General features: G+C 41.2%; 1 protein-coding gene across 1 annotated transcript in view; it reads right to left on the bottom strand.

Moving 5' to 3' along the window:
• The window catches only part of SCEL (sciellin), a 74,611-nt gene that overhangs the window by 34,880 nt on the left and 13,924 nt on the right, over positions 1-25,807 (bottom strand). Inside the window, 10 exon segments of the mRNA XM_030567023.1 lie at positions 332-367; positions 6,240-6,293; positions 7,603-7,668; positions 9,057-9,122; positions 11,073-11,150; positions 14,435-14,460; positions 14,462-14,495; positions 14,873-14,935; positions 15,642-15,738; positions 21,865-21,937. Coding sequence (XP_030422883.1) covers positions 332-367; positions 6,240-6,293; positions 7,603-7,668; positions 9,057-9,122; positions 11,073-11,150; positions 14,435-14,460; positions 14,462-14,495; positions 14,873-14,935; positions 15,642-15,738; positions 21,865-21,907 — 563 coding nt within the window. The 5' untranslated portion in view covers positions 21,908-21,937.

The following is a 25,807-nucleotide window of genomic DNA, read 5'->3' as shown; positions in this document are numbered from 1 at the left end:
AAGAGTCAGTTCAACATTGAGTGACCTTCGTAGTGGCAAAAACGACAACTGTGGAATTAAAATAAGGGAACAGGCATGGCTCGGGGAGAGGGGTTGTTTGTATTTTAAATGCTGAGCTATGTACATTGAAATGCTCTCAACTATTTGAAGGATAAGGAGATTTATACTTTGTGGGATGTCCTCTTTGCTTGCTCCTGTGTGATCAGGAAAATCTCAGTTAAATCATGTAGTCATTCTGTTAGAAGCAAGTATACAACAATATGCACAGAACTGTGCTGTATTTCCAAGCTTAAGAGCTTTACAAGTAATATTTAAAATATCACAGACTTACATCTTTGGCCCTTCTGGATTTTCTGAAGAAGCAATTCTGTAGAAAGAACCATAAGCACTTCAGATGTGAAGTAACAAACACTACTATTGGAGCATCTCTCAAGTATTTAAAAATCTAACTTTGTATCTTACTTTTCCTTCCTTATAAGACAACAATGTTTTTTTACTGTACGAATAATGCATAAATCAATATAGATAACATACTGAAAATAAAATAAGACATTTCTATTATATTTTTACATATAGTTTTTAGTTTAGACAATCATGAGTCAATTAATTATTCTCCAAAGTACATACTCAGCTCAACGTATCTTTGATTTCAGTACTCAATTGGCAGCCAAAAGCTCAATTATAGTGGAACTGATAAGATACTTAACATGGATTGCGCATTCCTTTTAAGTGTCCTGTAATTAGTGCTTGGTTAACATGGAATTGAAATGGGACACTATAAAAATTCATGTCATGCTTGGACAGAGTGAATTCAGAAAAATTCAGAGCAGTTCTTTGGCTCATAAGACTACTTGAAAACTAGTGACAGCTTTCTTTGAAGCCAGACCATATTTGGGTAACCCCATTCCTGAAGATAACAGGACAATCCTGTGTCTCACTACTTTCAGATCCAAAGGGGTGATTCATCTCTACACTCTAGCTTTCTCTTAATAGCAAAAATAAAAAAATTAATTAAAAAAAATCTAATGTCTAGCAAATTACCCTTTGCTACCACCAGCAATGGACCACTTGCTTATTATTTGAATGCCTTCCAAGAAATCATAGTTATAAGCATGGGATAGACAGATAGTGTCTTTTTCCTAGAATTGAGAAGCTCACGGCTAGTGGTGCTCTGATTCCCCACTCTTGCCATGTTATGGTAGTCCTGCTTACATAGCGTCCACATCTCTCTATTTGCTTCTGATTTTAATCTCGTTGCAACTCTGCTAAACAAGCCACTTCATGGTCTTCCTGAAACATGCTTCAAGCAAAGTCAGAAGCTCTCCTTTGATTGGTGGCTATTATTAGCTATAATAATACCAAGCACTGAAAAACAGCATGTACATCTTCAAAGCACTTTACAAATATGAACAATTAATCACTTCACTCCCATCTTTGATGGCCAAGTGCAGAGTGGCAACACCAATCGGAGGTAAGGTGACCATACATCCCAAAGGGAAATCAGAACACTGTGCAGGGCTGGCCTGACCCACTAATTTGAGCCCTGTCTCCCCTCCTCCCCCCGCCACACGTGGAGCTGGCCTTTTCCCTCCCCCCGCCACACATGGGGCTGGTCCTAGCCCTGCCTTCTCCCATTCCCCATGAAAGCTCTCATCTGAGCCCAGCCTGCTCCCCCTGAGGGGCTGGTGTCACTTGTCATCCAAGCCCTGCTGCCCCCCCCCCACACACACACACACCCCCTGTGTGGGGCTGGCATTGCCTGAGCCTGGCCTGCCCCCTTGCTTGGCTGGTGTTGCTGCTCACTCAAACCCTGTCTCCTCACAGATTGATGGAGCCCTTTCTCCCCCTTGCCCTGCCCAAAGCACTGGCATTGCCACTTCCCCCACCATATATGTTTCTCTTTGCCCCCCTAGGGGTGCGTGCCCCACTTTTTTTTGGCAAAGGTGGGCATTTATCCTGTTTGTTCTTGCCCACTGATGATCAAAGGTAGGGTGACCATATATGATCAGTTGGCAAGAGCAAATGGGACAAACGCTCACTTTTGCCAACTGATCAGGACAGGTCTTAATAAAATCACAGACAAAATGGGACATATGGTCTGATGTGCTCCAGGAATGAACTGTGTCATGAAAGTCTCACGAGGACAATGCCTGCCTTGTGGGGCAATTGTGTGTGTATAGGGTATGCATTTGCAGTGATGAGTTGCCAAAATATTAACAACAGGTTCCCTTCACTTCACCCCAAGAGGGGGTTGTGCCCCCCCCGAGAGGTCGTGCCCCATCCAACCCCTCATGTTCCTTGATGCCCCCCCCCCAGCACCCCTTACCCATCCACCCCCCTTCCCAGTCCCCTGACTGCCCCCTGCTCCCCCATCTAACCCCTGCTCCTTCATGACTGCCCCCCCAGGACCCTTGCCCCCATTCAATCCCCCTGTTCCCTGCCCTCTGACTGCTCCAACCCCTATCCACCCCCCCACAACCCACCGAACTCCCCTGCCCTCTTCCAACACCCCCTCCCTGCTACCTGCCCCCTTATCATACTTCCTGGGGCCGGGGCCAGGTCCGCTTGGCTGGGACTGGTTCCGGCATCACAGGGCCCGAGCCAGGCCGGGCCGGGTCCGCTTGGCCGGGACCAATGCCGCATGGCCCGACTCCCTGGCCGGGCCAGGTCTTCTTGGCCAGGACCAGGACCAGCGCTGTGGGGCCCGACTCCCCAGGCCGGGCCGGAGCCGCTTAGCCGGGACCGGGACCAAGCCGCGGGGCCTGACTTCCGGAGCCACTTGGCCAGAACCGGTGCTGCAGGGCCCAAGCCACTGGGGCCGGAGCCGAGAGTGCTTGGCTGGGACCGGGCTGGGGCGGTCGGCCGGGCCAGGCCAGCGCCGGGGAAGCCGCTCAGCTGGAGCTGGACTGAGCCGCACCATGCCTCCCTGGAGCCCTCCTCACGAGCCCCAGCCCCAGCTTACCTGCCTGCTGCTTGTTTCAGGCTTCCCACGAACATGCGATTCGCGGGAAGCAGGGGAGGTGGAGGAGAAGGAGGGTGGAGCGTTCAGAGGAAGAGGGGGACATGAGCTGAGGCCAGGGGTGGGGTGGACAGCTGCCCGAGCTTTTGCTAAATTTAAAAGCTTTTTTAGAACCGGTTGTCCTGGACCAACCGGTTCTAAAAGGGTTTCTAAATTTAACAACCGGTTCCTGCGAAAGGGCTCCAGCTCACCAGTGATTGCAGGAGAAGAGAAGTAATGAAGGCAGGGGAATATACTAGCAGTGGAAAGGCCAGCATAAAGGGGAAGAGGAGAGGAGGCCAAGGAATAGAATCATATCAATTTTGCCCAAAACAGGTAGAACTCTCTACTCCTCCCTGGCTCAGTACTTGCTGGTTGTCTACTGGGAAGACATTAACAGTCATTCTGCAGCTCTGTTACTTGAGATACTTCCACAATTGGCATGACCGTAATGAGATATTGAAATTAATCCAAAATAAATGCAACATGAGCACCATTTGTAAAAAAAAAATCCATCATTTTGATGAGAATGAGGGCAGCAAGCAATGATGTAACGGAGGGATAGCTCAGTCGTTTAAGCATTGGCCTGCTAAACCCAGGGCTGTGAATTCAATCCTTGAGGGGGCTACTTAGGGATTTGGGGCAAAAATCAGTACTTGGTCCTGCTAGTGAAGGCAAGGGGCTGGACTCAATGACCTTTCAAGGTCCTTCCCAGTTCTAGGAGATAGGTGTATAGCTCTTATTATTATTAAATTAAACTTCAGCATCAGGTGCCATACTTCTATTGAGCAGTGATATTGAATCTTGGTTTAACAGATGGACGGTAGTGAACAAATTATTAAAATAATTGCAAAGCTTGCATCTTTATTTGACTCAAAACAGTGCCTGTATAACTGGTTGGATAAAACCATAAAATAAATATTATATGCCATGTGTATACAGTAGAAATATCTCTCGCCATTTTAAAAAATTAAAATATGTTATGGTAAAACAAAAAAAAGAGTTGGACTAATAAGAAGTGTCATAGTTCAACTCCTTTTTCTAGTAGACATAGCTGCAGCCATCTAAAATTATAGAGTGGGCTAGATCATATGCAAATGACAGTGGCAGAAGATTAAAGCAGCATAAAAACCCATATAGATAAAGATAGAAATTTCCTTATTAAATGCTATAAGCTTTGTTGGGGGGAGAGGCGGGGGGAGGGTTAGGGTTCATGCATTGTGTATTTATGTGTTTGGTTGTTGTTTTGCTTTCTTGTTTGCAACTTTCAGTGGGCACAGTCATGCCATCTCCACTGTAAAACGAGGGAAAAGGAAGTGGGGAGCCTTTCCTCCCACAAAGCAAATAGCAGGGCATGATTACTACATTGCACACAGGTGTGGACTGCTGTGAGATCAAAACAGCTAATGCTCATGTCTATGCATCATATCCGCAAGAGGACTTAATCTGCTGCGTAGAGGACAGAACTCTTCCCTCTATGTTGTCTGGTGCATATCCTCTCTCAACAGCAAGCACTAGATGGCAGATTGCAGGCGCGCAAGTTGCTTCCACTCAGAGGAGCAGCAAAATGCACGCCACAGCATGGAGCTGCAGCCCTCTGATGGAATCCTGACCTGCCAGGATAACTGTAGCAGACAACACACCAGATTCCATTTCTGTCCCCTCCCCCTCCCCCACAGTTACACGAGCCAGGGTATGAGTTAGTCATAAATTTTAGATATATACCCTATATCACAGCAAGAAAACAGTTCTGTATATGTAACCCCTTGGGGTTTAGAGAGGATGGCCCATGTAAATCTTTTTCTGAAGGGGGGAGGGGAAGCAGAAGAGTAAGGAGGGAAACTCCAGGATGTGGCTCTGGAATTCCAGAGAGAAAGAAGGACTGCAGCTCGCAGGCCCTCACAAAGTGAAGCAGCAGAGAACCTGCCTGAAGCCTCGGAAGGACAGGGCTGCCAATCAGGGATCCCCCAGGCCCAGGGCTCTACCATTTTTGCCACCCCAAGCAAAAAAAAAAAAAGCAGCTCAGACTTCCTCTGCTGGTGCCTGTAGCCGTCCCTGCCCAGGACAGAAGCCAGAAGGAGCACTGTGCCATGGAGGAATCGCCCAAGAAGGACCGGCCGGAGGTGGACCCAGTATTACGGCTGCCCAGAGCTGCATAGGGCTGTGAGTACTGGGACTTGTGACTCTGCACTGGAAATAAGGAGGAAGGCTGCTAGCTAGTTAAGTGGGGAAGTGGCCCCTCTGTGTGGCTTTGCAGAGAGTGGCAGAAGAGGGCACCAGAGGGGTTTGTTGAGGGAAAGTTCACTGGCGCCGAAGATGACCAGGAGCACCCAAGACTCACCACTGGACTGGAACTTTGCTCAGGATTCCTGAACTCTGTGTGCTAACACATTGCTCGGTGTCTGCCCTTCCAGACTGTGCTACAGCTGGGCCGGCGGGGGAGGCGGGGTGGGCCTTGATTTGAATGCAGCCCTGTTTTACTACTCCCCCTATATTTCCCCTTGTTGTTTTTCTCCTCTCATCCCTTTGCAAATAAATATTTCCCTTTCTTATATCCATTGTACTTTCCCTGTGGGGGTGTGCGTTCACTCTGGGGGGGTTGGAACAGATGCCCCTGGGATGGAAGGGATTTTTTCCTGCTGCATTCCTGCACACGCACCTTCTCTTGGCCAGAGCTGCCTGCAGAACAGACTCCATCTTTGCTACGAGGGAGCTAGAGTTACATATAAAAGGGTATGACATTGGCTGTAATGTAATTTCCAGAATCGCCCCAAAAATCCTGTGCATATAGACAGTTACTGAAGCTACGTTAATTGCATCCATGCTGAATTCTAACTTCCTGCAACTGCTGACTCTATGGACAGGGAATGGTGGGTCTGGTAATATCTTTTATTGAATCAACTTCTGTTGGTGAAAGAAGTTTTTGAGCTCCACAGAACTCCTTGTCTCTTTCATATCTTGAGATCAGCACAGCTACAACAACTCAATGGATACACATATTGTAAACAAAATGCAAGGAAATCAAAAGCACAAGGAAAGAGATGTATTGCATCTACATATCCATTTGGAAGTTTATCCATTGGCAAAAGACCTTCAGAGAATACTCAGGATTATCACAGAGTTGCTATTCTGTAGTGAGCTAAGTCGCTTGAAAGGAACTGTACTGCAGCACAGAAAATAAAAACAAGTCTACAGCATGGTTCAGAATTAATCATAATATAAACACTGTGCTCATTCTTACCGTCTAGTATCAACTGTAGTTGTGGTGGTTGTATCTAGTGGGGTTCTGGACTGCCTGTATTAAAACATTCAATGAAAAGTATCTGAGCATTTTTCTTTAAGAAGAAAATTCATTCTCTAATTTACCATTTAGAAATAGGTTTGAGAGGTGCAATAGAATACTGAGAATGGTGAAATTAGCGTGCTCCTTCACAAAAAGCTATACATTCATTTGTTATTACAGAAATATACATAGCCCTTCCATAGTAAGGTTGGAGAGAGCATTTCAATGGAAGGCAGTTTTCAGACTGCCACACCCACAACTCCCAACAACTTGGTAAAAACAAAACCAAAGCAGTTGAAATTTGTGCATGAGAGAGTTAGTGGGTTGGTTTGTTTGTTTTAATAAATTTTTGGGTAAATCAGATATTCCATTTCAAGTTATGTAGTTATATGTTTTTTGACTGGTTGAAGGTTTATTCAGCCTTGTACGTACAAAACTCCATATTTTATATTCATACTTTTCATACATAATTTGTATGTGCAAAGTTTTTCTTTTTACTGAAAAAAGTTCACTATTTATCTATATGCAAGAATATATTTAAACAATTATAAGCAGTTCAGCATCAGGCCCATGTGTTCATATAAGCTTTTGTGTTTGCATACAACATGGCCAAGTTTGGGTGGATTTTCATAGGAAAAGGCTTATCGCTGACACAGGGCAACCCCCTACCAAATTTGCAGGCATTGCTCCAAAGCAGGGATCAGCAACCTTTGGCATGCGGCCCACCAGGGTAAGCACCCTGCTGGGCCGGGCCGGTTTGTTTACCTGCAGCCATGTCTGCAGGTTCAGCTGATTGTGGCTCCCACCGGCCGCGGTTTGCTGTCCCAAGCCAATGGAGGCTGCGGGCAGCGACAGGAGCTGAGGGATGTGCTGGCCACCGGTTCCCTCAGCCCCCATTGGCCCCAATCCTGCAAATATGTATGCACCTGCTTAAATTTATACACTGAGTTCAATTCACATAATTTCACTTCCATAAATACAATTTCACTTAGAAACACTGAGATCACAATGCAATTTTTCAGAATAAAGATAACACCCACATCTTGTGTATGTAAATATACACATTTTCAATAATTCATCCATATTTAACATTGAGATGTGAGCAGTTTCATTATTCATCAGACAGAAAGCAGATGCAGCTGTAGCATTAATAACTAAACATTTACTTGTTACATAACCAGCTAATTTTAGCACAAGTTTTTCTGAATTTCCTAAACACCTGCTACTGAGAGCTGATTCAGTGGAAGTTAAGGGTCCTCAGCACTTTGCAGGATCAGGTATAATAATAAAAAAACACCTAAATGCTATTCTTAGTTCTTACCCTTTGTTTTCCACAGTAACTGTGGCGTTCTTATAACCAGAGACTGGTGGTGGCATCCAAGACTGCCTGTTAAGTATTAATTAATAATTCAGTTAAAGAGTATGTAGTGGGTTTAGTGGACGAACAGCAATTTTAAAATCTATAGAATATTTTGAAAGGAGAATGTTAGAATCTCAGAGGTGATATGGAAAATGCTCATAACATTTCCTAAATTATTCTTCTTTTAAACTTATTTTCCAGTGCCTTCATAGCAACCACCATCGTGACACACCATTCTGTTTACTCTGTTAGAGAATTTAATGCAAGTGGACATAAAGTGAAACCTTTAATTACAGTGGTGCCACCAATGTACAAAATACAATCTTTGGTCCAAGTTCTTCTTTGGTGCAGCTCAAATGAAGTAAGAATTTAGCCTCTTGTGCCAGTAAAACAGGTCTCATGAGGGACAACCAGATGGGTCAAACCCCCAAGCCTAGCTGACAGATCTGGAAAGCTTGATGTATTTACGTGGCCTCCATAACACATTCAGATTCTGCAGAATCTAAGTTTTCATTCTAACAAAAGTAAGTTTGTAGCCATCATTACTGTGAAGAAAAACCTTTCAAATGTGAACCGTGTATAATTAATGTAGTGGTGTCTTCCCAAGTCTGCCGACAGCCTAAGGAAAATGACTGAGGGGAGTAAACTGTCTGCCCTCCATTAATCTCATTAGGTATGTTAATTCTAACACAACAACAATACTTTAATTTCAATGTCAACAATTTAATTGCTGATCATTTTAGTATATGGAATGGAGATGGAATTGGAGCAAAGCCAGAAGGGACAGAATTTGGGAGCTGCTGCCAGGAAGGTAATGCACAAGAAAATGAGTATCCACCAGCAGCCCATTTTTAGTTAATAATTCAGTTGTCTGCTAGGGTGCCACCTGTGCAGATTTTCCCAGAATCCCCCTTTTTTGAGGTAACTGTCCTGGGAAATCTGTAAGGGTACTCAGTACACACTGCCAGTTGTCCAGTTTAATAGACTCAGGATCCTACTGGGTGTCCCAGTCTTCTGAACCTTACAGGTGGCAACTCTGTTCTTTACTCTGTAAACAATTGTCTCCATCTCTCAGCTAATGCCATTGAAATCAAACAAGTTTCTAACCCTAATTTTTATCTATTATAGAAGACAGTACTATTATTGTTCATTTATGGTGCAGTAGTGTGTAGTGGCTCTAATCAAGAACCAGTGCTAGACCCCACCCAAATAGGCAGTAAAAAAAGAGTCCCTGCCCCCACAGTGATCCAGTGGGGAATAGCCAGATAATGATAATTTTCAGGAGCAGAACTCTTTTTAAAAGAATTTCAAACTTGTGAGAGGAAGTTATTGTTCCAATATATCTTAGCACATTACTGATGGACAACGGTACTGTAGATATCCTCAGAGAGCAAAACAAAGGTGATATTGAATACCTTTTGTGCTTCACAGGAGATGCGGTGGTGGTGGTGGTTGATGTATTTGAAGGAGTCCAGGACTGTCTGTTAACAAAAGAGACTTAGTTTGTTTATTGTTTTTCAGTGAAGTTATGATTTTAATTGATAAACTAAGGAATGGGATCTTTGCTATCACGGCACTCTTTAAAGGATGGAATTCTAAACAGTAATTGGTACAATTATAGCTACATATGTTGGCTATGATTTTCAAAAGTGATTAGTGATTTCAGGGGCCTCAGTTTTGGATGCCCAATTTAAGATACGTTGAAGGGGCCTTATATTCAGAGGATATTCTGAAAAATCCAACTATTTTAAAGTGTTTCAAATTGGGCACCCAAAATCATTAGCCATTTGTAAAAATTTTGACCATTATATCCATCCATGTCACTACACTACATTTTATAGCCACCAAAACATTAAAAAAATCTCTATTTTTCACATTTTGAATTGTATGTTTCTTAATCAGATACTATTATTGTGGCAATGCTGTACATTCTCGATTCCCTTCATCTTCATCAGGTGTGCCATAGTATGCATAGATCAGGAATGATGTTATCCATAACCAAGGCTATCAGTGAGGTTATCCGTAACCAAAGCTAGCAACCACCTCCATCAGCACTGGTTTGGTTTCAGATGCTTTATTATTATCAGGATGGAAGTTCAACAAAGTATGAAGCACATTTACTGAGGAATGCCGCTATAGGGTCAGCGATCATGTGGTCACCAAAAGCTCTGCAGTTGTAATAAGATCACCAATGATGGCCATAGACTGAATATCGAGCCAGACTATCTTAAGAACCAAGGTAGAGATCAATCTGGGTGGCACATGATTTATAAGAAGGCTACATCCTTTGGGAGTTGCCATGATGATGATGATGGATAATGAATGCTGTACATTTAGGTACATGCCTACAAGACTATTTGACATTCTACCCTACAGCGATTTCCTCATAAGAGGTTTGCATTTCATAAGTTATTGTCCTATTGTCTCAACTTTTGAACTAGTGAGGATAAATATAGTATGGAATCTATCACAATTCTTGTTATGAACATTCATCAGGGGAATATGTGTAGAGGGCCAGTGCAAAGCCTATGTACCGTTTAAGTCCCATCATGAATCCTCTTTTGAATTTCTCTCTAGGCATATTCAGAATTATCTCCAGCCACAACATAAAACCCAGTTTATATTATATTTCACATATCATCACCATACTGATTTACAACAAAGTTGTGAGAAATCTTAATACGAAAGCATAGTCTCACTTGCACTGTACATGTCATAGTCGCTCAGTTTCACTTTAAAATTATCTCACCACTTCCCAGGGTTACACTTACATGTACCATTTGGTTATCATAACCAATTATATTGGACATAATTTATCACTGATATAACTGACACTGAATGAAGTTGGACCAGCAGGGAATTTGACCAATTGCATTTATAAATATAATAGCTGAGCTTTTTTCACCTTTATCTTCTTAAATGGAGACTTAAATTACTCATGTGCCAACAGTAATGTAGAAGGTATGTTTTCAGTGTTGTTCACCAAACACTAGTATATATTTAATGTAGTCAGCCCTGACTCAACAAAAAATTTAGAACAGGTCAAAACTTTTTGCCAATGGAAAATTGGGTTTGAATAAATGAAAATTTTCACAGAAAGTGTCTGGTTTCCTCCAAACTTTTAGATATTTTTCTTTGAAAAACCAAAAACCTCCAACCCAATTTTTTTTTTAGTTTTCAGCTGCCAAAAATTCTTTCAGTTTTTCAGTTTTCATTTGTTCAACAAAGTCAGAGTTTTCTGCTGAAAAGTTCAGTTAAAATTTTTTTTACCTAAATAAAAAAAAAATTCTCACCAGCTCTGAAATCTTTGTCACATCACACAGCATTGTTTATGCTCTCTATTCATCCTTGATATAGGCATTGCTAATAAAATAACAGTAATAAGAATGTCTAGGGATATTTTTAAGGGTTAGCAGGTCTCAGACTCTTACCTGTTAGTTGTCCTATTATCTAAGGGTGGGGAATTATTCGCTTTATCAGCATCTCTTGTGTCTGAAATTCTGTATAGAAATACAGAACAAAATTCATTTTCACATTTAGATTAGAATCATGTCTTTAAAAATACACTAAGAATAAAATGGCAACATCAACTATTACTGGGTAAGGCTGCATAGCTTATGACAGCCAGTACATGATGTTGATGAGTAAGAATAGTATAGTAACTGAACCAATACACATAATTTCAAGGCATACATGTGACTAAAAAAAGATTATAAACTATGTCCAAATTCTGAATGGTTAAATATCCTGTAACTACCACAGTCATCATTAAAATGAAATGATTAGAATTTTTCCTTTAAACTGGCTGTGACTACTATTAAAGTCAAACTGTTAGAAAGTATTTTGATGAGGTAGTACTGTATATTTATAATCAACTTGCTCTTCCACTGTCCCATGAGAGGTACAATGTTCTTTCATGATGGCTTTTACAGATCAATGTGATTTGAAGAAACTCTAGTACAGAATCAGTGATGGAACAGACATGTGACCTTCAGGAGTAACATTAGCCAAAGAGGTTAGATCATTTGTACTTAATATTGATTTTATTCAGCCATTAGATTTGCATAAGGATCAAGCACATGATTTTTCATGCCTTTAATGGATTCTATAGTCATTGCCTAAACTTTTCCAAACTGTTAGTGAATTCACTATTAGGATAAGAGAGCATTTTTATCTTTCACTAAAGTCTGAGTATCACAAATATTCGAACAGAACTGATAACATTTACCAAGTTCTATCCTCATTCCATGTGTGGAACCCCCTTTGGTATCAACAGGAGTTCTGCACAAAGATCAAGTGTACAATATATACTTTAAGATTGATTATAAACACTAAGTTGGGGTTGTTTATCTTAAATGTTTGGCTTAAATAACTGAAAGCAGTTGAAGAGCTCTGAAGAAAAAAAAATTCCTGAAGAAGACCTATGTGGCACACAAAAGCTTCTTTCTTTCATGAGCAGAAGTTGCTCTAATAAAACAAAGGTTCTCAATCTTTTTCTTTCTGAAGTCCACCCCAACATATTATTAAAAACACCACGGCCCACCTGTGTCACAATAACTGGTTTTCTGCATATAAAAGCCAGTGCTGGCATTACGAGGTAGCAAGCAGGGCAGTTACCTGGGGCCTTATGTGACAAGGGCCCTCATAGAGGTACATTGCTCAGCTTCAAGCTCGGGTGGCGGAGCTTAGGGCCTGGGCTTCAGCCTCATATGGCGGGGCTTTGATTTTCTGCCCTGGGCCCCAGAAAATCTAATGCTAGCCCTGGTTGGTGGCCCCCCAGAATCCTGCTCGTGGCCCCCCCCAAGGGGCCTCAAGCCCCTGGTGAGAATCACTGCAATAAAAGATATTATCTCACCCATTTTTCACAGACAAATGATTGTCAGTCAAGACCCATTATTTAAATACAAAAATGAAAATAATTACAGGGGTTTTTTTATAAAATGGAGTGCCTGTCCAGTGCAATAGACACAGAACAATAATTAGCCATGCTCAGTAAGAGAACTGCTAATCAGATGTCACTAACTGAAACAAAGAATTACATATTCTGCCTTCAGATACACATGTGGGGCACCGATTGCTTTCAGTGGAAATTCTTGCATAGCCATTCCAGGCCGCAATTTGTGCAATGTGTTTTCTAGATTTTTTTTTAATTCTTAAAATTAGATATGTAAGTAGTTCAAGTTGCTCATGCCCCAGGCAATTTGTGACTGTAGTCTGCAGTTATTCAGAAGACCACTAGAGGTCTCACTAAGCTTGCTAACATTACGGGGCCATAGGGATGAAAAAATATTTAAGTAATTCTCAACCAGCTGTTATTCACTGAGACTTACACCCTTGTCCTTCATTCTGCTTTTTATTGAGGACACTGCAGAAAAATCCAGATCTACATCTTTAATTTCCCTAGTGTTACTGTCCCGACATTTCTGTCTCTCAAGCCAACAACAGAGTGGAAGACTGAGGTTGGCTTGAGTGTTCTTTTTATTTATTTCAAGACTCAGATATCATAGAAGGCAATTGTTAGTGTTTATTCTTCACCACATCAGTTTTGGAGTCAGTAATAGTTTGTACAAAGAAGTAAAAGCGTAAAGATCATCATGATGAGTAGCTGATTTTAAGGCATGTCTTCCACCTCTTCCCCACATATCTAATTAGTTCTCAATAAGAAGGGAGAAACAATCTGGGTAAAATAAGACACGTCCCTTTCCCCTACACTTCTCATAAAGTAGGGGTTTATGATACATTGTGGGAGGGAAGTGTAGAGACTCGGAAGGAATGGGAAATTTGGGTGAGGTTTCTTCAATTTGAATGTTTGAGGCTGGCCTGTTGCTAATTCACGTACATGACAGAGACTGTATTTGCAGGCAGAAATGTTGTATATATTTATATGTCACACAGAGGACCCAATTCTCCACTCACTTGCATGCGAGTAAATCAGCAGGAATTCCATTTACAATACTAGGAAATCCATTTTTATAGTAGAACCTATTCAGTGCTACAGACACAGAATAATAAAAATAGGAACTCCCTTTTGAAGGTGAATACAAGTCTAAAATCAACATAAACTTATGTGCAAACTGGTACACCATTCTGCTGCCTAAATGCTTTCTGGACACAGAACTATGCAACCAATATATCACTCCTCACATAGGTGCTGATTCCGTGGGTGCTCTGGGGCTGAAGCACCCACGGAAAAAAAATTAGAGGGTGTTCAGCAGCCACCAGCAGTCCCACAGATCAGCTCTTCCCTCCCACGCCTCCTGTGTGTCGCAAATCAGCTGTTCAGCAGCATGCAGGAGGTGCTGGGGGGAAAAGGGGGAGGAGTGGGACAGGAAGAGGTTGGGGAGGGAATGGGAAGAGGCAGGGCAGGGGCAGAGCGGGAGCGGGAAGAGGTGGGGCAGGAGTGAGGGCTTAGGGGAGGGGTGGAGTGGGTCCAGGGTCCAGGGCAGAGCAAGGGCAGGGCCTGGGGCAGAGCAGGGGTGGGAAGAGGTGGGGCAGGGTGTGGCTTGAGGAGGGGTGGAATGGAGTGGGGTCTTGGGCAGAGCCAGGGTCGAGTATCCCCCAGGAACAGAGGAAGTCAGTGCCTATGCCTTCTCAAGACAAAAGATCTTGGAGGGAAAAATACACATACAGTAGTTTAAAAAAAAAAATCAGACTACCATGGTATAAATGCAAAAGTTAATATGCCACTCATTTTACTTGTTAATACTTTTCCTTTTGTAGACAAAACATATACAAAACACCACTTGCATGAAAATGACAAAATATTGTATACAAGAATATGCTACCTGTCTAAGTAGTATCAGATCTGTATTGGCCGAGGTAAAACTTTCTGATCTTCCTTTTCATTCAAGTTACTGTTATAAAGAAAAATTAGTTAGATGTAATTAAAAACAAACTATTTTTAAAGTTTGCATTTGTTTGCAAAAATGACATTCTAAATAAGAATATATACAAATGTATTTTAACATTTCTATTCATTTGATCAAAATGAAAACAATATGCAAGTGTTGATGTAAGACACTATGCAGTACTCCAATATATTCAGAGTTAAAGGCCAGATCCTGTTCCCATTGAAGTCGGTAGGAGGTAAGTAAGTAATGATAATGGGAGGAAGAGCAGGGTCAAATTGAACAAAACAAGTTCTTTGCATAAACAGGACTTTAATGTGTGTATTTTCCTTTATCTCTGGCAATACCATTTGACAGATGTATAGACACACTACTTACTGTACCTGTGTAAACTATCTTGAGATTTGTATTGGTTAAGCACAACTCTGCCATAGTTTTCATTAGTACTGCAATTAAAAAAAAGTCAGATCTTTGGTGAAAATCAAATTCTTTAAACAAAGACCAATTTCTTGACAACCATTTATGTCTTGACTCATATCTAACACCAGTTTTAAACCATTTTAACTCCACTGACAGCAGCTCTTGTCTATACGCTCTTTGGAATGGGGACTGTCTCTTACTATGTATTTGTATGGTTCCTAGCTCAATGGATGCCTGAACTTGATTGCTGCTTCTAGGCATTATAGTAATACCAATCATAATAATAGGGCACCACAGTAGGTTAAAGTATTGGTCCTGATGCAATTAAATTCCTTAAATGAATGTCAACATTAAATGATTGGCATTTTTCCAGACATGGAAAATCAGGTGTTCCAGTAATCAAAGTATAAGGGAATGTCATCTTGAGCCCATCCTGTGAGGTGCTGAGCACATCTAGCAAGATGCTGTGCACCCCTAGCTCCCACTGTGGTAACAGTGGAAGTTAAGGATGTTAACAGCTTGCAGGAGGCGTTCAGCAGCACCTCAGGTTTGGGTCAATAGTGATTTTATAGTGAAATAAATGCAAACCCACTTGCTAAAGCATTACTCTTGCAAAAAATTAGATAATAGAATAAATTTAAAAAAACCCAGAAGTGTATGTTAACCTGCAGTCAGGGAAAATATGTTGCATATGATCTTTACTGCCGGAACTGAAATTAATTCTTTCCTTACCTCTCCTCCTCAGGTCTTTTCTTTATCCAGCTGCTATCCTGCAATAGCGTCCTTCGCTTGCTGTTGTCATCATGAACAACCTGTTGTCTGCTTTTCCCTGTAAGAGTGGGACTCTTTGTATTTATAAATGAAGAAGCACAGCTACTGAAAAAACTATGCAATAAATGTCTAAAACTTAGAATAGCATTAGAAATACTTGTTTTCCTGAGAAAGTTTGCAATATACCTATATATATTTATGGCACAAACTGAATCTTTAGCTATTACACATGAAGATCAAGGCTTCTTTAATATCAGTATGTTAAGCCACACATGCAGTCGTTCAGCGGGTCATTTGGGTGTTAGAAGTTACCTTCCTAAGTATTCCATGTTTTACCAATAATTAACCTGCTGTGCTACAAGCAGTGTAGAAGTCCCTGAATCCCACTTTACCCATTTGAATTCACAATTTGAGCTTAGAAATCAACAGCTCGATTTACTTCTGAACACAAATAGAGTTGATTTGATGAGTGAATTAGAAAATATCCATTAATGTGTTACAAACATGCAAAATAGCCTTAACGAACAGTCTTAGTGCCTGGTACACTGAAGAGTATTAGTTCACATGATCCATGAGAACATATTCTCAGTGTATTAGACAGCCGTGAATAATTGTGCTTTTAGTGGTACTTTGGCCCCAGGGGAAAATCCTTCTTGTTCGTTCTTAAGACTATTACAGCTACACCTCTACCTCGATATAACGCTGTCCTCGGGAGCCAAAAAATCTTACCGTGTTATAGGTGAAACTGTGTTATATTTACCTTGCTTTGATCCACCGGAGTGCGCAGCCCTGCCCCTCCCCATCCCCGGAGCGCTGCTTTACCGCGTTATATCCGAATTCGTGTTATATCACGTCGTGTTATATTGGGGTAGCGGTGTATATCCTTTTCTCCCTATCTGAGCTCCTTACCATCACTTTGTTTTCTACCATTACTGCACCTTCCCTTTAATTGTGTGTTCAGCTGCAGTGGAGGCTCAATCCTGCAGTCATGACACATGGAAACTCCTTTTGAAGCCAAGTTGGAGGTGACAAATTAGATATATGACATGTACATATGAGACCCTCATTAAGGACACGAATTTACTCAATAAAATTAGAGTGCTAAGAAACAATGGGTTCTGCACCCTTTCTTTTGGGAAGCCTACTGGATTACTATATCGTGCCTAGCCTCTGAGCACCACAGCAAACACTTCAAAACTCCTTGCTTCACTCAGAATGGATGTGAGCAGATATAACTAAATGTCATTCAGATTGAAAGTATATGGTTATGCCCTTTGTGTTTGGAAAGACATATCACTTCACAAACAGAGTACACACAGTCAGTGTTGTTTTCGTTTGTCACACCAGTATTTTGCTCTGACTTGTGAAAAAAGGAAGCCAAGTTCCTTTTATTCATGAAATTCAAGTGCAGTGACAAGTATGAAGAACCACAAATACATAGGCCAGATAGAGGAAGTGCAACACCGCAAAGGAGATGATTGTTTGTTTTAAGGGAGAGAGCCTGGAGTACGTTCTTCAGAAATACTTTCTTTAGTGAAAAAACAATGTCAGAGTACAAAGATGGAATTCTATATTACGTTTAAAATCAAGAAAAGACTGCAAGCCATAACATGTCCTCTACCATTTTCTGTGGCTCCCTGTAGGAAGATTGGGATGTTCACATGCAGAATCAAGGACAGATTTTTGTCACTGGACCAGTGATGTTACCAATATTTTAATATGAGCTTCCAAAAATGTCTCCCTAATTTCTCCTTCTCTTGCGCTGTGGTATATCCTTTGTACCATGCACTTAGAGTCATAGGTTTTTAAGGCCAGAAGGAGTCATTATAATCATTTAGTTCAGGGATCGGCAACCTTTGGCACGTGGCTCACCAGGGTAAGCACCGTGGTGGGCCGGGCCAGTTTGTTTACCTGTTGCATTTGCAGGTTCAGCCGATCGTGGATCCCACTGGCCACAGTTCGCTATCCCAGACCAATGCGGGAAGCAGCGTGGGCCAAGGGATGGGCTGACCACTGCTTCCCACAGCCCCCATTGGCCTGGAATGGCAAACCAAGGCCAGTGTGAGCCGCGATTGGCCGAACCTGTGGACACAGCAAGTAAACAAACGGCCTGGCGGGCCGCATGCCAAAGGTTGCCAATCCCTGATTTAGTCTGACTGCCTCCTAACACAAGCCAAAGAACCTCACCCAATAATTTCTGCAGCAAGCCCATAACTTCTGTTTGAGCTATAGCATATCTTTTAGTAAGATATCCATTTTTCATTTAAAAACTTCAAGTGATAGGGAGTCCAGTGCATTTCTACATAAGTTGTTCCAATAGTTAACTATCCCCACTGTTAAAAATCTACACCTTAATTCTTGCAGAGTGGAGGGGTGAAGGAGTGGGAAAGGTATTCATTTTTTTTCCATTTAATCATTTTTCTCCTCATAGCTACAGTCAAAGATGGAGGCAGCAATAATTAGCAATCAAACCTATATTAAATGCACTTGCTATAAAATGTATATTTTGCTCAGTGTATTGATAATATAGCATAGTATTCTGTAGTATCGTGATGGACATGGAATAACAATAACAATAGGCAGGCAGACAAATAGAACTTCCTACATTTGACAACTGAGGATGGAGGTTTGAAGCCTTTGTAAAGGGAACTGTACGCTCTCCCCCTCCAAGAAATTTTTTTTAATACCTTACATCTGGTGCAAAACGTTTGCTCTTCAAAATTATTTTTACAAGCTGTCATGGTATTTTATCCCCAATTTGAACCTTAGAGTCCAAAAAATTGGGGTACCAGCATGAATTCCTCTAAGCTTAATTACCAGCTTAGATCTGATACACTGCCACCACCCAAAAATATATATAGTGTTTTGGGGCACTCTGGTCCCCCCAAAAACCTTCCTTGGGGACCCCAAGACCCAAATTCCTTGAGTCTTACAACAAAGGGGAATAAACCATTTCCCCCGCTTCTCCTTTCTTCCTCCCAGATCTTTCCCACCCTGGGTACACTAGGAGATCACCGTGATTCAAACTCCTTGAATCACAACACAGAGAAATTAGGTTTGTTTCCCCCACTCTTCTCTCACCAATTTACTGGTAAGTACAGACTCAATTCCCTTGAGCCTCAACAAGGGGAAAAAATCAAACAGGTCTTAAAAAGCAAAACTTTTAATAAAAAGAAAGAAAAAAAGTAAAAGTTGTCTCTGTAATTTAGATGGTAAAAGTTACAGAGTCTTTCAGCTTATAGACACTAGAGAGAAGCCCCCCCCCCAGCAAAATACAATTTAAAATACTTCCAGCAAACTACACATTTGCAAATACAGAAAACAATTAAAAGACTATAACTGCCTTCCTACTTAATACTCACTATTCTGAATATCTAAGAAACTGTAGCAGGGAGATTGGACGTCTAGTCCCTTTCAGGACCCAGAGAGAACAAAGCAAAACCAAAAAACACAAACAAAGGCTTCCCTCCACCAAGATTTGAAAGTATCTTGTTTCCTGATTGGTCCTCTGGTCAGGTGTTTTTGGTTCCCTGTTTGTAATCCTTTACAGGTAAAAGAGACATTAACCCTTAACTATCTGTTATGACATAAGCCCCAAGCCTAAAAACCCATCTCAGCAAGAATGGTGTTAGCAGTATCCAAAAGGAAGAACTCCATCGGAATAAGGAAATCTTCCCAGCACTCCCTTCATATGGTAGCATAATTTTAGCAAGGACCCCAGCAAACCTTTTCCAACACATTTAAGGTTCTGCCTTCTAAAGTAAGTTACATTCTCACACGTCTCTAAAATCTGCTATTACGCATAAGCACAAGCATAGATGTGGTGTTTTCAAGATGCACATCAATATATACCCACATCTCTAAAAATCTGCTATTACACATAAGCACAAGCATAGATGTGGTGTTTTCAAGATGCACATCAGTTATATACCCACGAGTACATCAAGCTAGTGTGTGGAACATTCATTTCTCCCTAGTGGCACATCATGAAAGTAAAATTACTCCAAAAGTCCATTTTGGATTTTTTAATACTTCTTAATTTAATAATCCAATTAACTTGAAATGAAGCCCCATCTAAAGGCAGCAGCTAAACAATATGCATTTAGTGTTTGCCTGTAATACTGCAGTGCAAATAGTTTACTGTTAATGTGCGTTTCTACTGCATGCATGGCCCTATCTGCATCAAACTGTATCTGTACTGATCAAGTCAAGAATGAAATATATTAATGTGCTTATACAGATTTAATGTATATATTTTGCTGCAGCTTGTCCTTAGCCCTGAGCAAGTACAAAAGGGAGGGGAGGGATACAAGGAGCAGCTTTAATGCATCTGCAAAACTGAGCTGTCAGCTTTACATGGCACCGAGCACATGCTGCAGCCATTTCAAGCATGTAACGGGGGCTTTGCTCCACAAGAATTCGTGTTTGAGGCGTTCTCCTTTATGTAGTGAGGTTCCCTACTATCTCCTATGGATGCTCTATGGCAATGCAGCAACGAACAGAGATTTATATTTCAGTTATTTAAAATGGCAGTATAAACATATTTGCTTAAAACCAAGGAAAACATTTTAATTAAGGCTGTCAATTGATCACAGTTAACTCAAGCAATTAACTCAAAGCAAATTAACTTGATTTAAAAAATTAATTGCAATTAATCACAGTTTTAATCGCACTGTTAAACAATCATAGAATGCCAATTGAAATTTATTATAAATTGTTTTGGATGTTTTTCTACATTTTCAACTATATTGATTTCAATTACAACACAGAATACAAAGTGTACAGTGTTTTGTTTTTGAGCGCTGTTATGTAACAAAAAAATTCTACATTTGTAAATTGCACTTTCACGATAAAGAGATTGCACTACAGTACTTCTAAGAGGTGAAGTGAAAAACACTATTTCTTTTATCCTTTTTACAGTGCAAATATTTGTAATAAAAAATAGCAATATAAAGTGAGCAGTGTGCACTTTGTATTCTGTGCTGTAATTGAAATCAATATATTTGAAAATGTAGAAAAACATGCAAAATATTTAAATAAATGGTATGCTGTTACTGTTTATCAGTGTTATTAAAACTGCAATTAATCATGATTTTTTAAAAATCTCATGATTGTGATTAATTTTTGTAATAGTTTGATGGTCCTAATTTTAATAGATATGGGGAAGGCGCCTGTTTAGCCTTTGCTTGTTTTGAAGCTGGTGTGTGACGAAGCCTTTTCTGAGGTTCTGAAATGTTCAGCTATGAGTCTTTCCATGGCTGGGTTCTGATCCTGCTTACAATGTAGCCAGTGGTAAAATTGTAACTGATGTCCATTTTCATAGGAGAGGACCCTAGGTGTCCAGCCAAAACCAGAACCTGAAGTGCTTGAAATCTTTTAAGATTTTTAACGCAATTGTGTCAAATGCAGAAGAATAGGCGTCATTAGGCTTCTAATAAGCATCTGGACATTTATCCAAGCAGAACCCAAACGCCCAACCTTTTGCCACCAGTCTTTTCCTAATCACCATCCATATTTCTCCTTTCTAAGGCATTATTACAGACAGGGTTGACAGTAACAAAAATCTTGCCTGATAACCACCAATCAATTATATCATCTTTCCTTCTGTCCTGTCTTCCCAAGTCCTCTTTCTCCAGTCTCTCCCTCTCCAACAATCTGAAATTACCAGGTGTACTGGGGAGAGGGACAATGTTGCAGGGAGTAAGCCTGCCCTTCCCCTTCTCTCGCTGCAAATCCTTAGCCTGCTGTGCTCACACTGCCTGTTCTCTCTGATTCCCTCAACAGCAGCTGAGCATGTCCCCAACTATGCTGCTCCTTGGTCTCCAGGGTAACCACAGGCACTAATGCCAGCGGAAGCCATGCTCTAGCCCTGCTGTTTCCCTCCCCCACTCCTCCCTTGTGTGGTGCTGGTATTCCCAGCACTTCAGACAGAATGAAAATGCTGATAAGGATCAAGCAGCACCGCTGCCTCCACCTCCCAAACCGGTCCTCACATGCATTGCCTAATCAAATAAGTAGTCCGCCATTGTTCTAGGGTGGGCAGCATGCAGTCTGATTTGAAACTGTGTTGAAACAAGAATATGGAGGGCACAATGGCACTTGGATTAAGTTCACATACTGCATACATGCAATGAAAAGGGCTTGTTATGCTTTAAATACCCTGAAAGTAACAGCATCTACATACCACTTTGATTAGGGGATGATTTTCCTGTGGTGAAGGTCGACATTTTATTCAGGGATGGATCCTCCTTTGGGATCTAAAAGAAAAAACATTAAAGAACAACACTGTGGTGAGATTAAGAATTAGCTACAAAGATGGTTAGAAATGTTTTGGATGGTGAAACATGCTGTATCTTGGAGGGTTTTAGCAGATTATAGTATTAATAGCTAGATTTCAAAAATTAAAAGCATCTTAATAAATACTCACTACAAACCAGAACCTTATCAAGAAATACCTGAGGTCTTCAAGGAGTCATGAAAGCCTCTCAGAGCCAGTGATATCAGTAGAATACGAATTGTCCAAACCTTAATACTAACCGTCTGATATATGAATTCATATAAACAAAAAAATAACATCTGAAATGTTGGGCTGCTGCAAATACTTCAAATTGTTTAATAATTTGAGACATAATTTATTTAAAACTAAACTAGCTTTCTACATTAACCAGCTGTAAAATGTGGAAAATAAGATGCTTGTCCTAAAGGAGAAGGATTCACAGGATCCTAGGAGTCACAGGTTATTTTATTAGAATGATATTAGTGGAGCCGGGTCAGGATAGTTTGTGCAGGAGGATTTGGATGTTGGAGAAGAGAAAAAAACTGCCATTCCCTTCTGTTACATGTTCTATGTTTTAAGATTTTGGGTTGTTTTTCTTCCCCTTCTCTCTTTTTCCCCTTGCTTCAGTCTTCACTTTCTTTCCTCTTCCCTCTCCAGCTCTCACCTTTATAACTTTTCCTCTTCTCTCTATCACAATCATTCACTCTCTCAGTCCTTTGTCTTCCCCTTGATCCCTTCCATTCTGGGACCTGATCTATCACTCGCTTATGCCAGTTTTACACTGAGGTAAGCAAGTAGTGAATCAGGGCCTATATGTGGAGGGGATGTTTGCTGGAGGACATTATTAGAGGTCTGGTGGCAACATTTTTTTTCTTCAACATATTCATTAATGATCTTGATGATGGGATGGACTGTACCCTCAGCAAGTTCGCAGATGACACCAAGTTGGGGAAAGAAGTAGATACGCTGGAGGGTAGGGATGGGGTCCAGAGTGACCTAGAGAAATTGGAGGATTGGGCCAAAAGAAATCTGATGAGGTTCAACAAGGACAAGTGCAGAGTCCTGCACTTAGGAAGGAAGAATCCCATGCAGTGCTACAGGCTAGGGACCGATTGGCTAAGCAGCAGTTCTGCAGAAAAGGACCTGGGGATTACAGTAGACTAGAAGCTGGATATGAGTCAACAGTGTGCCCTTGTTGCCAAGAAGGCTAATGTCATATTGGGCTGCATTAGCAGGAGCATTGCCAGCAGACTGAGGGAAGTGATTATCCTCCTCTGTTCAGCACTGGTGAGGCCATATCTGGAGTGTTGCGGGGCGGCCAGTTTTGGGTCCCCCATTACAGAAATGATGTGGACAAATTGGAGAGATTCCAGTGGAGAGCAATGAAAATGATTAGGGAGCTGGGGCACATGACTTATGAAGAGAGGCTGAGGGAACTGAGCTTAGTTAGTCTGCAGAAGAGAAGAATGAGAGGGGGATTTGATAGCAGCCTTCAACTATCTGAAGGGCGATTCCAAGAAAGATGGAGCTAGGCTGTTCTCAGTGATGGCAGATGACAGAACAAGGAGCAATGGTCTCAAGTTGCAGTGGGGGAGGTCCAGGTTTGATATTAGGTAACACTATTTCACTAGGAGGGTGGTGAAGCACTGGAATGGGTTACCTAGAGAAGTGGTGGAATCTCCATCCTTAGAGGTTTTTAAGGCCTGACTTGACAAAGCCCTGGCTGGGATGATTTAGTTGGGGTTGGGCCTGCTTTGAGCAGGGGGTTGACTTAGATGACCTCCTGAGGTCTCTTCAACCCTAATCTTCTATGATTCTATGAACATTATATTAGGACAGACCTAGGGGTGATCCCTAAGGGTATGTATACTCTGTTGTTGGGACCTTGTCTCGCAGCTCAGGTCGACAGACTCACACTAGTGGGGCTCGGGTTAGCGTGCTAAAAATAACTGTGTAGACCATGTTTTGACATTTGGACTCGGGCTGGAGCTCAGGCTCTGAAGCTCACCCCACTCCTTAGGCTTCAGAGTCCTAGCTCCAGCCCAAGCCGGAATGCCCACATTGCTATTTTCAGCACAGTAGCATGAGTCTGTCAACCCAGGTGGCAAGACTCACTCCCAATAGTTGTGTAGACGTACCCTTTGGAGCTCATCAGCTGGCCTGCAGTTACTTCAAGTGTCCAGTCTGCTAGAGCTTCCAAAAACCAGGACAAAACAGTTACCTGTAAGAATGACAAAGAAGTTCCCTGAAAACAAGTGACATATGGTTATCCTATTTATTTATACAATTTGAGATTGATGTGATTGAACAATATAATGCAGAGTGGGATGTTAAAATGACAGGCAAGAGTCAGGGCAAGGGGAAGGAAGAGACTTCAGGGGGAGGTGGTGGGTGACAAAAAGTTCCTCAAGCCTGGAAAAAAATACTAAGGGCAACCCTGACAGTGTATTATTTAAAATTCATGAAAAGTAGCACTGACAAGAAATTGCATTTTTACTGCATTTTTACTTTTTCAATTGAGCTTTGCAAAGTCATTGAGCTTTCTTACTTTTTCAATTGAACTTTGCAAAGTGAAAACACTCAAGATTCCTGGCTTCATAATAATAATCAAAACAGCCAAGACTCTGATTAAAGCAAATGGAAATATTTAACAAGGTATTTGTAAAGACAAAAATCAAGTCTGAGTCAGAATATCTTTAAAACTTTCCTACACGCTTAATATCTCACAAATTAGTAAAGAATCTAAATTCCAACGTGTTGATATTAAATCACTAACAACACCCTTTCCCTCTTGACTTATCTGTTGGTACAAAGCATGCACTGGCACTCTGTAATGTACAAAATATGTGATTGCATTATTTAGTCCCCACCCAATAAAAATATGTTCAAGGCTCTGGTAAACCTATCTGATTCTGTAATAACTCATAAAATATCCTTTAAAAATTCTGCCAACACATTAAGCAGAGATATCTGAATTATTCCAAAGACATTCAGTGTAAGCTATCATACAAGCATCACTAGTTAGCAATGAGGTTTATGCATAATTTAGGGTACCTACATTGCTATAATCACATGAAAAGAAAGAACACAAGACAGATTCTGATTTAAAAACATACACACACACACACACTGTGGCAACAGCTGACCATCTATTGCTCTTCATTTCATCCAATACTTGAATAATAGTAGGAAGTTTGACATTTTGACAAGTTTAACAAGCAATCAGCTCTGGCAGTGCTTCTTCTGGGATAGCCCAGTTGTTTCTACAGAAAGGGATTGGGTTTATTTTCCAATAAAGTTTTTTTTAAAAGGCAGTTAACCTTTGAAAGCTGAGCATCTCTTTAAGAAAATGAAATAAGCTATGGCCCCAACAATCTCAACATCATTTCGGAAAGGCCTATCCTTCTTAATTTTATAGATCTTCCATGATGTCAGGGTAATGCTGATGTAGGTCTTCATAATATGGTACCCTTTCTTTTCCTACATGCTTTGATAAGCAGTGAAATAGTTAACAGTGTTGACTCTTAGAGTAGCATTATTGTTACCTGTTTAGACTGAATGGGGCAGTTCATTTCAGAACTGTTGTTTCAGGCTCCCAGTGGCTGCAGTTCACCGTTCCCAGCCAATGGGAGCCGCGGGAAGTGATGGCCTGCAGACAGTCAACATCAGCAAAATGTCTCATGACCCACAATCAGATTACCCCAATGGGCCGCATGCAGCCTGTGGGCCATAGGTTGCCCACCACTGTATTAAAGATTACAATGCAATATAAGATTTTTCTGCTCTACTCTCCAGCTTAGTCAATCAAGAACACAGGAGTCAGTTATTGCGTACAGCTACATTTCAAGTA

The sequence above is a fragment of the Gopherus evgoodei genome, chromosome 1 (genome assembly GCF_007399415.2).
Source record: "Gopherus evgoodei ecotype Sinaloan lineage chromosome 1, rGopEvg1_v1.p, whole genome shotgun sequence".
In the NCBI taxonomy this organism is placed as follows: Eukaryota; Metazoa; Chordata; order Testudines; family Testudinidae; genus Gopherus; species Gopherus evgoodei.
This window is presented reverse-complemented; position numbering and strand designations above follow the sequence as displayed.